Source organism: Mustela lutreola, chromosome 9, assembly GCF_030435805.1.
Source record: "Mustela lutreola isolate mMusLut2 chromosome 9, mMusLut2.pri, whole genome shotgun sequence".
Classification (NCBI taxonomy): Eukaryota; Metazoa; Chordata; class Mammalia; order Carnivora; family Mustelidae; genus Mustela; species Mustela lutreola.
Window position 1 is genome coordinate 84897234 of NC_081298.1, and position 14190 is coordinate 84911423.

The window sequence follows — 14190 nt, forward strand, 5'->3', positions numbered from 1 at the left end:
TGCCAAAGCCTATAAAAGTTAGAGTAGTACAGCAATTATACAAAATTGCTGACTCTGCATGACACAAGGCACTTCAAATGCTTGGGTTTTAGTCTAGGTTTATAGGTTAGATTCAATCCTCTGGAAACAGGTTCACCCAAGCTAGTTTCCTTTTTCTATTCCCTTAGTTCTACCCCCTTTCATGTTTTATAGGACATCTACACATTTCCCCCCTTCCTCTTACCTTTCCTAAAGGGTTAAGGCAACTTTCTAAAGGTTATAGTAGACAAAAATACAATTAAGCAAGATTATCTGCACTAGCTTCTTACACCTGGGTTCTCTTTCTCTTTAATCTGTTACAGCTAATCCTAACCAGGACCACCAAGGGAAGATGCTTTTTGACCGCAAATAAAGATCAAAGGATGGTAAACTGCCAAAGGAATTTGTTTCTTGGGAACCAGAGCCATATTCAAGTAACCCAACTATGCCTTTACTCCCAATAACCGCAGAGGTTATATTTGCATATCAACAGTGTCCAACTTCACTTAATGTTACCTAATACTTAAAACACATATAATCACTTTAATGTAGGAATAATTTTGAGCCAATGAAGAAAAATAAATGTAAACCAAGTTTATTTTGCTTTTTAAGTAGTGTTCTTAAAGCACTACAGCTTGGTAAACAATGTAAATTAGTATAAGTCATCTCAAAAGCCAGAGTTTTGTTTTGTTTGTTTTTTAATGAGTTGTTAAAAAGATGCAGCCTATTCTAACAGGATAAATATTTTTAACCATTTCACTTCGAGTTAATGAAGGCTCACAAATGAGCAACACTCCTCATTGAGGAAAACAAAAAGCTGTTGTCGACAAGCGACAGCACACACACACAAAAACAAAAAGAACTGTGTAAAAATAACTAACTGTGTTCCCATATTTTTTTGAAGTCGCTTTACAATGGGATGATATGCACATGATCTTGCTGCAGACTTGCCATACAGACTTGTAACACATGTAGTCTAGACAAACGATTCAGTCCAAGAGGTGCTAACTTTAGACAATGCAGCACTAGAATCCTCTTAACAACGCAATTTGTTTTACTCATTATCTTTTCTTCTAGACTGAAATACAGGCTAGAAAGAAAATGCTCCCTAATTAAAAATTGGTATTGTTTACAGGAAACTGTGTAATTTTGCATTAGAATTTACAAGTATATGTTCAAATTGAATTTGCCTCCTCCCCCCATCCCAGCCACAAAATGGGCATGAAGTAAAATTTTTAAAAATGCCTTAATTTTTTAACTTCATGCAAACTAAAGATGACCAAAACAAAAGCTTAAACAATGGAAGGATATTTCACAGAAAATTTCTTATACAAAAAACACATAAGAAAAAGGGCCACTAGGTGACATTTTAATTTACAAATTGGCATCATTTTGGTCGACAAATATCCAGATGCTGTTTTCTTCTGCTAACAAGAGTTGCGGGGGGGGGGGGGGGGGGACCCAACAACAACGACAAAAAAACCAGCATGACTTCTGATTTTAATCACACATTTCTTCTGGAATCTCATGTGGATTAAGGATGCCAGGGACAGACATTTGAAGTTTATGTTTCTCTTCCTGAGCCTGTCGAAGGGCTGTTTCTCTTTCTTCCAAAAACAGATCAGAAGTATCTTCACCTGCAAACTCCTGTGAAAACAAGATAGTTGAGGTGTTAACATAATAAATTTCAATTTTGGAAAATTACCTTTTTTTGAGGGGGGGAAAAAATAAACAAAACCCCCAAAAACCCACACAAAAAAAGACAGAATAAACACCTCCCTGTTTTGTTTACAATGATGATAAAAAAAATCTATCCTTCAACTGGCTGGCTTTAAATTATAGTGTATATACATACATTTTTAAAGATAATAGGTATTAGAGAAAGCAACCGCTCACATGCACAGGGGGAGGAGCAGAGGGAGAGGCACAAACGGACTCTGTGCTAGGCATGGAGCCCGACACCACATGGGGATCAATCCCAGGACCTGGAGATATCATGACCTGATCAAGGGCAAGACACTTAATTGAGTCACCCAGGTGTCCCTACATTATAATATACTGATACAATTCTGTGTAGCTGTTAAACCAAAGGTGTTAGTTGAGGATAAAAAAGGTTATTAAAAGAGGCACAGTCTGATGTCATATATATATAATACGCTTCATAAGCAAGGAGATTTAAAAAGCTATTTCTCCTACAATTAATGATAAAGTTTAGTTACACTATGATAAGACTTTGTAACTGTTTCAGGTAATTCTCATTCTTTGCATTCTCTACCTTACAACTTAGCTAATATATTCACAGTTGAAAAAAGCCTTATTTCTATCTTGGAAGAAAAAAATCTGAGTAATGTATGCGACCAATTCTTATTTGTCAGGTTAACATAATCTGTCAAGCACTTGTAGATATTATGTTACTTTTAAATTTCTTCTTTTAATTTTTTAAAAAGATTTTATTTATTTGTCAGAAAGAGAGCCCAAGTGAGCATAAGCAGAATGGCCACCAGAGGGAGCAGCAGACTCCCCACTGAGCAGGGAGGTTTACCCAAACTTGATCCCAGAACCCTGGAATCATGACCTGAGCCAAATGCAGACACTTAACCAGCTGAACCACCCAGCCCTCCCTACTTCTAAATTTATTTAAAAGAAAATATTATAAGATTAATCCCTCTTCCCATAAATTGAAATGAAGCATTGTGTAACAACAGCAATAACAAGTTGATTATCTGCTCATTTCTCTTAACTCCCTAAATGATTTGTAACAAAATGGGTATGAAATTCCCAAGAGTCTTTCTTTCCCCATATTTCACAATTTAAGAATGGATGTAATCCCAATATTCCAAGACATTTATATCATCTAAAATGAATTATATTAGTAACAACTTTCCAAGAACATTTGAAACCCATCTTATTCTCAACTACAAATTCATAGTTTTTCACTCTGAATCAGTCTAGGACTAGTAAGCATGAGTATCGCTCATTCTGCTTTAACAAAAAAGTGGTCAATTCTACAATACAACAACTAAATCATATTTAGCTTTAATATTTCTCCAAGTGCAAACAAAACACATACCTTTATTTGTACTAGGAAATCCCTAAGATGTTCCTTGAAAGCAGGAATATCCTGATTTAAGCTGAAAAGCCCTGTCACAAAGAGCTTCACTTGAGCACTGCAAGTCAAAACACAACAATTAAATAATCACTATTTTTTTTAACTGAAAAATGTATGCGGGTATTAAAAAGCATATTTACTCTTGTAGATGAGGGAATGCAGATTTAAGGAGATTTGCCACATATTCCTGAATGAACATCTGGTTGTTAACTGGATTTCCAGGATTTAATGGTGTACTTATTTTTCCTTCTTCAACCAAATTAAACATATATGCAAGTATTGACGCATGCATTGTCAAACCTGTTGATAAAAAGAACATTATTCACTCCAACAGGCAGTAATAACAAACAGAACACTTAACATTTTCATGGCTATAGACTTTTTTTTTTTTTAAAGATTTTATTTATTTATTTGACAGAGAGAGATTACAAGTAGGCAGAGAGGCAGGCAGAGAGAGAGAGGAGGAAGCAGGCTCCCTGCTGAGCAGAGAGCCTGATGTGGGACTCGAGCCCAGGACCCTGAGATCATGACCTGAGCCGAAGGCAGCGGCTTAACCCACTGAGCCACCCAGGTGCCCTAGATTTTTTTTTTAAAATATTTTATTTTTATTTATTTTTTCAGAGAGAGAGAGAGATCACAAGTAGGCAGAGGGGCAGGCAGAGAGAGAGAAGAGGAAGCAGGCTCTCTGCTGAGCAGAGAGCCCGATATGGGGGCTCTTATCTCAGGACCCTGAGATCATGACCTGAGCTAAAGGCAGAGGCTTATTATTAACCCAATAAGCCACCCAGGCACCCCCATGGCGATAAATTCTTACCAGCAGTATGTGAGGTGTCTGTCACAACAGAAAAGATATGCTGAAGAATATCACAAAAATAAGTCTGATAGAAACTCTGAGCTGCAGCTTCTTCTTGTGCAACATTTTGTAAGAGTGTAAAAAGTATCTGTAAGCCTAAAATGTACAGAACACCAACAAAATTATTACGGTCTAGAAACATTCATACAGAATTCCTACTCAACTACTTGGTTTCAAAAGCCATTCTTACCACCCCCCTCCACTAATGACTAAAAATTCTTTGCCTAAGTTTTCTTGAGTAATGGGAGTTCAACTAGCAACTATACCTGCTTAGATACAGACTACCAAGTATTAACTATTACCAACGTTCCACTTTTTCTGAAAGTTTAGTCAATTCTCTCCAAATCAACTCTGAAAACAGTATTACCAAGTACCTATCTGTTACACAAACCATTTTCTATTTAAAAGCTAAATAAAAACCTCTCTTGCTAAAGATGTAATGTTTTATCCTTATTTTAACCCTTACTGGCACCAAGGAAAAGCAGATGAGAAAAAGGACATACTTGTGAGGATGTGGAGACGTGATGTCACTCTACTTTCAATTTTACACCCATCTCCTTGTAAAACTTGATCCTGCCTGTGGACTCAACTATGGAAGAGAGTATTCAACTGCTTTTAGGATTTACTTAGACCTACACATGTAAGTGATGCACTCCAATAAAACCCTGATAACAAGTGTTGTTGTCTTACGAGTATATGACTATACCTACACATCTATTTCTAAGAGCCTGTGGATTGGTGGGGCAAATGAATAAAATGAATGAAAGGACATGTGTATTTACCTGTATCTGCAACGTTCCTCATAGTATGTTTAAAAGCCCAAATAATGGAATCCAAAACAAGTTTAAATTGTGCAGGTGGTATAGCCAGGAATGCTGGGAAACAATGAGAATTGACAGCCTGAAGTAGTAAGAAAAAGTTCGTTCTGTGTTCAGGATATTCTTCAAAGTCCTAAAAACAAATGGTGAGAACAAAATATTTCAATGCCTTGTTATGTTAGGTAAGAAAGAAAAAGTAAATCCTAATTTAGTATAAAGGTTTGGAGTTGTTAGTGGGCCTCATAAGCCATGCGGCCTCGTGACTGCAAGGAAACCTGAAGACAATATAATCTGAGTCCCATCGAAGATGAAATTACCAATTATTACACAAATGAATTACTAACATGAAGGTCACATTATAAAGAGAATTCCTCAAAACCCACACAAAGAACATCACATTTTCTAGTTACACTGAGACGGTTACTACCATGTTATGAGTGACTTCAAGATCAGTAATACAGATCTGAAAATTTTTTAGCTGCTGTGTAAACCTATATACTTTTATCTACACTTTCCCTTCTTGGTTAATTTATTTTCCCATTTCAGGATGCCTGGGTGGTTCAGTCATTAAGCGTCTGCCTTGCCTCATGATCCCAGGGTCCTGGGATTGAGCCCCACATTGGGCTCCATGCTCAGCATGGATGGAGTCTACTTCTCCCTCTCCACTCCCCCTGCGTCTCTGTCAAATAAATAAATGAAATCTTAGGGGGAAAAAAATTATATATATATATAAAAATAAAAGCGGGGGAGAAGGTGGTTCCCCACAAAGCAAAGAGCCCCAATGCGGAGCTTGATCCCAGGACAGTGTCACTAAATTTTTAATGCTTAAAATACAGCAACTTATCACTAAATGCTAGCGGCTATTTTAATGTTACACTCTATCTAATTTACTATTTTGTTAAGGTCTTTTTAAAATTAAAGATTTATTTGCTTGAGGAGGTGGGCAGTGTACTTGGGAGGGAGCAGAGGGAGAGAATCTTTAAGCAGACTCCCCACTAAGTGCAGAGCCTGGAGATGGGGCTTTATCTTAAAACCTGGAGATCGAGACCACCAAGAGTCAAGAAGTTCAACTGTCTGAGCCACACAGGTACTCCAAGATCTTTTAAATTATAAATTTTTTAAAAAGTACTTCTGGAGTGCCTGCGTGGCTCAGCTGGTCTAGTGTCTGGCTCAGTCAGTTTAGGGTCCTAGGATTCAGACCCAGTATTGGGCTCCCTGCTCAGTGGGGAGTCTGCTTCTCCCGTGACCTCCACCCCTCCCCTGATTCATGCTTGTGCTCTCTCTCAAATAAATAAAATCTTAAACAAACAAACAAACAAAAAGGTAAGTGTTTCTCTGGTCTACAAATCCAAATATTTGAACTCCAGAGCTTAAAACTTATGCTACTCTCAGAGGTATCATTTATTTATGCTTTTAACTTAAAGAATATATACTACAGAATTTCCCATAATTGAAATGTATACCACATACCTTATTTATCATATTCAATGTGCATTCAAAAACAGCATCAAATATTTGAGGTATTTCAGCTGTTATATGTCCTCCTAACTTGTTGACAATAATAGCCATAGTACTAAGCACTTCTGGTTCTCTAGCAGCTGGGACATTTCTCTGATAATCAATGAGAACTGCATCCAATAGAGGAGGAACAAAATTTTCAGCTACCTATAAAAAAAATAAAAACTTTTAGGTTTTATTCTATGTACTTGCTAACAATATGAAAACAGATCAGTGTTGTATTGACATTTAGACGGAGTATCTGCTTTAAACTGGAAAATCCCATGTTTTAATTTGGTTTTGGATTTTAAAACTTTTTACCAAAAGAAACCAAGAAACCATAATAGGCTGGGAAGAGCCACAGACATATTCAGAGTTCAAATCTGTAATTATAAAGGTAACTTGGGCCCAAAATCAAGTGACGGGCTCCAAATTACTGTGGCAGGACCAAGATTCTAGGGGTACTGCACGTGGGATAACTTGCCTAAAGGAAGGAAATAGAGTCCTAACCAATACTGTATCAATTCTGTCAATGAATAATATCTGTAAAATCCAAGCAGCTCATATCTAATACAGAGTAGACACTCATTCACAATTATTGTTTTTTTAAACTTAGTGAATGCTACCTGTTAAGTACTTTAATAAATAAAAGTAAAAACTACTTACTATTGTAAAAGGAGTTAGAATCATACCAGAAAGACCTTGAGTTCCCATGAGTCTCAATAAACAGGGTCATATTAAAGTGTAACTTACGTGCCTTTAATAGGTTCTTTATTAAATAGACAAGGACAATAATTACAAATAATAATTCTCCTAACTAAAGGTTACCAGTATTAGTAGTGTGCTACTATACAAAATAGGCCTAGAAAAATTTTAAGGATAAGCACATTATTTTTCAGATAACCCACTTGTTCTGTTAGACCAGAACCGATTCTCATTTTACTCTTAAAATGCAGCAATTCTTCCCCCACTTCAAGTGGTTCATAAAGTTTGAGTTATTTAATTCACTGCCCCAGCCCTCAATATAAATCTTTGCTATAAAATGATACTGTCTTCTTAGGATTGCAAACGCTCCTAAATTTGCCCAAGCTATTGTAATTATGAACTTCACAATTCCTTTCATTCATCTCATCTAATTTCGAATTTGAAGTAAGTTCTGATCTCATAATACAGGTGTTCGAAACCTTCCAATATCTGATATGCTGAGAATTCCATAACTGTTTTCTGAACAAGTTCCCTGAAAAGTATCTCCTTATCTGTAATGAACAATACTGAAATTTTAAAGTTATGAAAATAAACAGTACACTTATCAACCACTATTTATTTGCATACAGCAAAGACTAACATGACAGGATTCCTTGTAATATTCCAAGGATGAAAAGAATGAAATGGCAGAATAAATTAAAAATACACACTTAAAGAAAGTACTAACACACATTTTCCCAAGTTGAGGCATATATGGAGCCTCATTTAGTTTCTGAAAAATCATTTTCCTTTCTGGAAATGATTTAAAACTAAAAGAAAGAAGAGTAAAACAGACTTAAAACTTCCACTGGGAAGGCCCTTACTTCCTTACTTTCACTACAGAGGCAAACTATTGACAGCTTTGTAAGTTGCTCTGAAGATTCATGAAGAAACACTTCATGAAGAAAAAATTTCATCAGAATGTTTACTATCCATAGGGGAAAAAGGGACTCAAGACACTTTGTTACTCATCACTACTGTCCCCTACTAACAGCAATTTCTTAGGAAGATGGTATACATAATAGTATTTTCAAGTATTCAAGGAGTCTGAAAAATAGAGGACACTGCAAGATAATGCCAAACCTACCATTTAAATTACCTTTAAATGAGCTATATGCACATATCAGAGAATACAGCATTCACTTAAAAAGTGTAACATTTCACATACCATCTGTGGATCATTGGATCGGCTCACCCAACCAGATATTAACTTTAAAGTTTCCCTTTTTACTGTTCGCATACTTCTAATCAACGGTTGCTTTGTAACCATCTCACCTAAAAAACAAAATCCAGTGAAATCCAACTTGACAACTAAAATTCTACACTGGCAGTTACATGTACTTCACATATAATAGTTCTGACTTACCACTCAAAAACATAAAGACAAGGGAAAATAAACTAAGAGTAATTTTACAAGGGAAAGATGTAAGCAACTCATTAAAAATAACTATCTATGGTCATTTGGACATTGGGAGAGTTAACTTAAATCTGTAAGAAATGAATGCTTACACTAAGACTGTGAATGGAGAACTGATTTGTTATTTCACCATTCCACAAAAATTCAGAATCACTTACCATTAGCTTGGATAGCTGCTGAAATATTTTCACTGAGGCACTTGTATACATTAAGCATATCTAAATAAATTCTCCCAAGCTGAATTACAAAGGGATGTCCGACAGCTTTGCAGGCTCTAACATTTGTTTTCAATATGCTACCGAGCTGCTTAACTGTTTCAGGATCTTTAAGTATATCCACATTCTGTGAAGGACAAATAACAAATTTCGTTTATCACATGAAAATTATCTTTGTAATTACTAAAGCAAAAACCACTACCCACACCCTACTCCAAACCACCATCACATTTATAATTAAAAATAGTAAAACAAGAAGTCTTTATACCTACAAGTATAACTAAGTATAGAGTAACAGTCCCAATATATCAACAAAACAAAATACAATTACGGTATAATTTTTACTACTTTTGTAAACAACACGGTCTTCTTGAATTCCATTAGGACTTGAGAAAAGAAGAGTAAAACTTACTTTGGTTGCCTGCTGGATTATGCTATCCCAAACCTGATTAGGGAGTAGCATATATTTTTCTATCAAATGTTCTTGTACTGTTTGGTCTGTTTGTGCACCAATCATGTACCCGACAGCTTCATAAAATGTATGGACCTATATAAAAAGGCAGACATTTCACTTTTATGCATAAGGAAAACTACACACAAGCAATTCACGTATGTATTAGAACCTATTTTTTGAGTCTGAGAAATACTTACATTAGGCAGGAAAAAAGCCTGTCAAACTTTTGCCTAAATTTTTGCTCCACTATGAAAATTTAACCACTTCAGCAGAGAGGTGGGTGGGGGTGGGGGTAAAAAAGGTGATGATTAAGGAGTGCACTGGGTGATGTATGGAACTGTTGACTCACTATATTATACACGAAAACTAACACCGTATGTTAACTATAGTGGAATTAAAAAAAAAAAATTAGCCACAGACACGTGAACTGAATCCAATGGTGGCACTCTCTCTACTGCCATTCATAAATTCTGAGTAAAACAGTAGTCACGGGATACCTGTGTGGCTCAGTTAAGCATATAGCCCTCCCAACCCCATGTATGCTCTGTCAAATAAACCTTAAAAACAACAACAAAAAGTGACTACATTTGGGGGGGGGGGTAGAGGGAGAGAGAATCTTAGGCTCCATGCCCAGTCTCATCACCCAGAGAGCAGCAGGACTGGGGCCAAAATCAAGAGCTGGATGCTCAATGGCCTGAGCCACTCAGGGGCCCCAATACTGCTTTCTTTCTTTCCCTCTCTCTCTCTTTTTAAGATTTTACTTATTTATTTGGTAGAGACTGCAAGAGACGGAACACAAGCAGGGGGAATGGAAGAGGGAGAAGCAGACTCTCTGTTGAGCAGGAAGCCCGATGTGGGGCTTGATCCCAGGCCTGGGATCATGACCTGAGCCAAAGGCAGACGCCTAATGACTGAGCCACACAGGCACCCCTACTACTCTTCTAAGAAAAGGCTTAGTGTTCTACATACCTGTTGAGGCTGAAGATCACAAATTATAGTGTTGATATTGTTCAAAATTTCATCAATAAATGGCATTACTTCTCCAACCTGAACCTGAACAAAATGCCTGCGGCATTTCTGAGCTATTTTAATGAAAGTATCACAAGCCATGTCTTGGACTCCGTCATGGGTCTCTAAGGAAACAAAAACATTTTTCAAAAAATTTTCAAGAAAAAATTTTTGTTTTGTTCAGTAAATAGCTAAATAATATATATTAAAGAAGATTTACCATGCATGAATTCAAACAACTTGTTAACTACAGTCTTCAAAAACTTCCAGTGAGCTCTTAAAAACCTTGGATATTGACCTACTATGTACATGATATTTGATGCAATAATAGCTTTATTATCTTTGCCTCTTTTCTGTTCACATAATCCTAATAGATCCTGTAAAATAAGACCAATTTCAGTCATTTATATTAATACAATAGTTACCTAACAGTTCCAGTTCATATGTATCACTCGCATACCTTTATAACAGTAACAAGAAAGCGTTTTTCATCCTCTTCATGCATTGCTCCACTAATGGAGCCTATTGCCCAACACAATGTATTCAAATTTTTCCATGACCACTCTGTACCATTCACTTGATTGTGAAGTTTCTCAGTCATTATTCTTTCTGTATCTACATAATCCAGATGAGTAAGATAAACTACAAAGGAAGGGAAAAGGTTCCAAAGGTTCAAATGCAAAACTCTACAATCAAAAAAAATCTAGTAATAATAGCACATCAATAAAGGTAGTTATTAACAGATTCAGAAAAGTATAACACATTTCTTTAAATACTATTACAAAAAAAAGTATTTCCACCCCAGAATTATAAGAAGAAATATTGAATTGACAGTATTTATTCACTCACCTAATGTTTCTCTCATATTCTTATACAAATTAATGGAATCTGTATCCTTCATGAATTCTCTTACAACTTCTCCCTGATCATTTTCTACAACCAATACTTCCTCTGGTTTAGCCATACGACTAACCATCAATAAACGGACCTACTCAACAATAAACAAGAAAAATCTATTACATTTTTGCAATCAGCCACATTGAATGTAGGAATAAAAGTTTAAGCACTTCACACTTTAGGCCAACATACTCCCCAAACTGTTCCCACAATATAAAAGAATATGAACATTTTAAAAAATGTAATTCTAGGGGTGCCTCTGTGTGGCTCAGTCTGTTAATGAACATGTGCTTTCAACTCATGTCCTAGTTCTACGGTCCTGGGATTGGTGAACCTGCATCAAGCTCCCTGCTCAGCAAGGAGTCTCTCCCTCTCTTCCTCTACCCCTCCCCAATGCTTGTGCTCACTTTCTCTCTCAAATAAATAAAAATTTTTAATTTGTATTAAAAATAAACCATTTTTAATGGTTTTCAAATGTTAATTATCTTGAATAAACATACACTATTAAGTTTTCTGTGTTTCATCCAGAAAGCGACTGATTCAGTAGATTGGTAGGTGATTTGTATTTCTAACAAACTTACTGGTAGGGCTAATGCAGTCTACTTCTATGGACACACTTTGGAGAACTGTAGTTCTTTTTTTTAGAAGATTTTGTTAGAGAGTGAGCGAACCAGCATGCACAAGCAGGAGTAGCAGCAGGCAGGAGAAGCCGACTCCCCTGCCAACCAAGGAGCCCAATGCAAGACTGATGCAGTACTCAATTCCAGGACCCCAGGATCATGACCTGAGCTGAAGGGAGATGCTTAACCGAATGAGCCACCCAGATGTCCTGAAAACTACAGTTCTTAAACGAATCCTTTTCAATCTTCTAGCTTTGAACATAAATGGAGAAGTTATTGGATTCTTTTTGTACCTCTTTTATTTGGACATACTGTAAAAGCCTAAATAAAATTAAAAAACAAACAAACAAACAAACAAAAACACAACCACTACTTTTAGTCTTCAAAATCACAGCAAGGAACAGGTAAAGCACTCAACCACCTACTTTATTAATTACCTTGGATAACACGGGCAAATACAGCTGTCTCCTGGGAGGAACATCAAAATGTTGACTTCCAGATAGCAATGGAGAAGCAGATGTAGAGAATGGGCTCTCTCTATAGAGTTCAGCTGCCAAATGATTCCAGTACTCAAGACAAATCTTAAAGATTTCAGTTTCCTCCACTTCTGATACCAACAACATGTAATGAAGGGCCTACAAAGACGACCAACAGTTTTAAATAATCCTCAATTTTCATCCTACCACAGATTGCCTTCCAATTGTTACTAGAATAAAAATTCACTTTTCATTTTACACAACTTTGAGGTTTCATTATTTATCTAAGACTAGAAATTCTCAAAGAGCAAACTGTGCTTTCTTCAGAGTCCTAGTCCTAGAACTTTAGAACTTTAAAACTTCATGTAGTAGCTGGCCAGTAGGTATGTTAAAGAAGTTCCCTAAAAAGGTATGGACACTCAAGGACATTTGGTACTAATATTCAAAAGGTGTAAACAATCCAAATCTCCATCAACTCAGGATTGGTTATACAAAGTATTATGTAACCATACAATGGACCATTATTCAGCTATATAAAGAGATGAAATAATGGTACATGCTGCAACATGAATGAACTCTGAAAACACAGTAAGTGAAAGACACTAATTACAAAAGACCATACACTAGGAGTCAACTTATATGAAAGGTTCAAAACAGGTAAAATCCATAGACAGTAAACTAGTGGTTGGCTAGAGGCTGGGAGAGAGCAGAATAAGGGACTATTTTAATGGGTACATTATTTTGTATAGATGAATGAAAATATTTTAGAATAGAGGACAGCTGACAATACTGTGACTGTCACTGAGATTGTACACTTCCAGGTAGAGTTTTATGTCTCATGCATTATACCTCAATTTTCAAATAGCATCTTTATACTTTTCATCTTAGAAATGTCCGAATACCCTTTAGGAATTTAATTTTGATTATTAACGATTGATTTGAGATTATGCAGAACACATAATCAACAAATTCAGCTTGTAATTCAGAATTCACATATTTTTATGCACTGACAATAGGCAGAAGGTATGTCAAAGGTACACTTAAAATTTTTTTTAAAAGATTTTATTTATTTCAGAGTGCATGAGCGCAAACAAGTTGGGGGAGGGGCAGAGGGAGAAGCAGATTCCCTGCTGAGCCTGACCAATCTGGAGACCACAATAGGAGCCTAACGCAGACATTTAAAGGACTAAGCTGGACTGAACCACCCACATGCCCCAAAGATACATACATATATTTAAAAAAGAATAGACATTTTAGAATAAAGGCATTTTTGAAATAGCTTTCATTACAGAAGAATTTCAGAAGCCAAAGGATCCACAAAGCCTACCTCCATGAGTGTTTCCCTGAGATTTAACCTTTTCTCTATAAGTTGACCATGTTCCTTAAGAAAGGTGCAGAGAAACAAACTGAGATTTTGAATAAAGTTCTGTTCATCATCTTTTCCATTTGAGTATGCAAGTCGAATATTGGTATTTAAAGGAAGCATCTACAAGTTTAAATATGGACCATTAGTCTGCATTCTAAAACCAGTAAAAGATACTACCTTCAAATACTAAGATTTCATCACCTCATTTCTAATATTATAAACCACACACTTAGATTATTCTTCGATAGAAATCCTTAGTCTGTTTATAGTATTTTTGTATTCTAATTTTTGATTTTTTAAAATGTTACAAATAATAAGAGTCCCACAATTTATCTTCTCAATTTTTCTCTGTATTATACTTTTCCTTTGTATCATTAAAACAAAAATATTCAATTAATTCACTGGAATATAAACACATACAGTAATGTAGTATTATGGTTAACATTCTAAATAATTTCATCTATACCTAATCAATATTATAAATAAACAATCTCATTTCAGAGGCAAAGTCAGAAGCAGAGCTAATATTAAAACCAGGTTTCCAAGCTTCTAAATTCTATGTAATTGAATTATGACACTCCCAGACTCTTTATTTCAAGGAATTTTCAAAATGTTCACTAAATTTCTACCTGTTCTTATTTTATGTAATAAATATACAATCACACTGAAGCTGATCTATTATAATTAGTTGTACCAAA

At 35.8% G+C, this 14190-nt stretch overlaps 1 protein-coding gene across 2 annotated transcripts in view; it reads right to left on the minus strand.

Moving 5' to 3' along the window:
- Nucleotides 1–597: 597 nt before the first annotated feature.
- Nucleotides 598–14190, minus strand: part of XPO1 (exportin 1) — a 50530-nt gene continuing 36937 nt past the window's right edge. For both annotated transcript variants that reach the window (XM_059187770.1, XM_059187772.1), the window contains exons 11-25: nucleotides 13454–13612; nucleotides 12088–12285; nucleotides 10983–11121; nucleotides 10594–10775; nucleotides 10354–10510; nucleotides 10095–10258; nucleotides 9084–9218; nucleotides 8615–8798; nucleotides 8208–8314; nucleotides 6269–6463; nucleotides 4763–4931; nucleotides 3942–4076; nucleotides 3268–3427; nucleotides 3089–3185; nucleotides 598–1665 (exon numbers count right to left, since the gene is read on the minus strand). In XM_059187770.1, coding sequence (XP_059043753.1) covers nucleotides 1519–1665; nucleotides 3089–3185; nucleotides 3268–3427; nucleotides 3942–4076; nucleotides 4763–4931; nucleotides 6269–6463; nucleotides 8208–8314; nucleotides 8615–8798; nucleotides 9084–9218; nucleotides 10095–10258; nucleotides 10354–10510; nucleotides 10594–10775; nucleotides 10983–11121; nucleotides 12088–12285; nucleotides 13454–13612 — 2328 coding nt within the window. In that variant the 3' untranslated portion in view covers nucleotides 598–1518. The remainder of the gene's footprint in view (nucleotides 1666–3088; nucleotides 3186–3267; nucleotides 3428–3941; nucleotides 4077–4762; nucleotides 4932–6268; nucleotides 6464–8207; nucleotides 8315–8614; nucleotides 8799–9083; nucleotides 9219–10094; nucleotides 10259–10353; nucleotides 10511–10593; nucleotides 10776–10982; nucleotides 11122–12087; nucleotides 12286–13453; nucleotides 13613–14190) is intronic.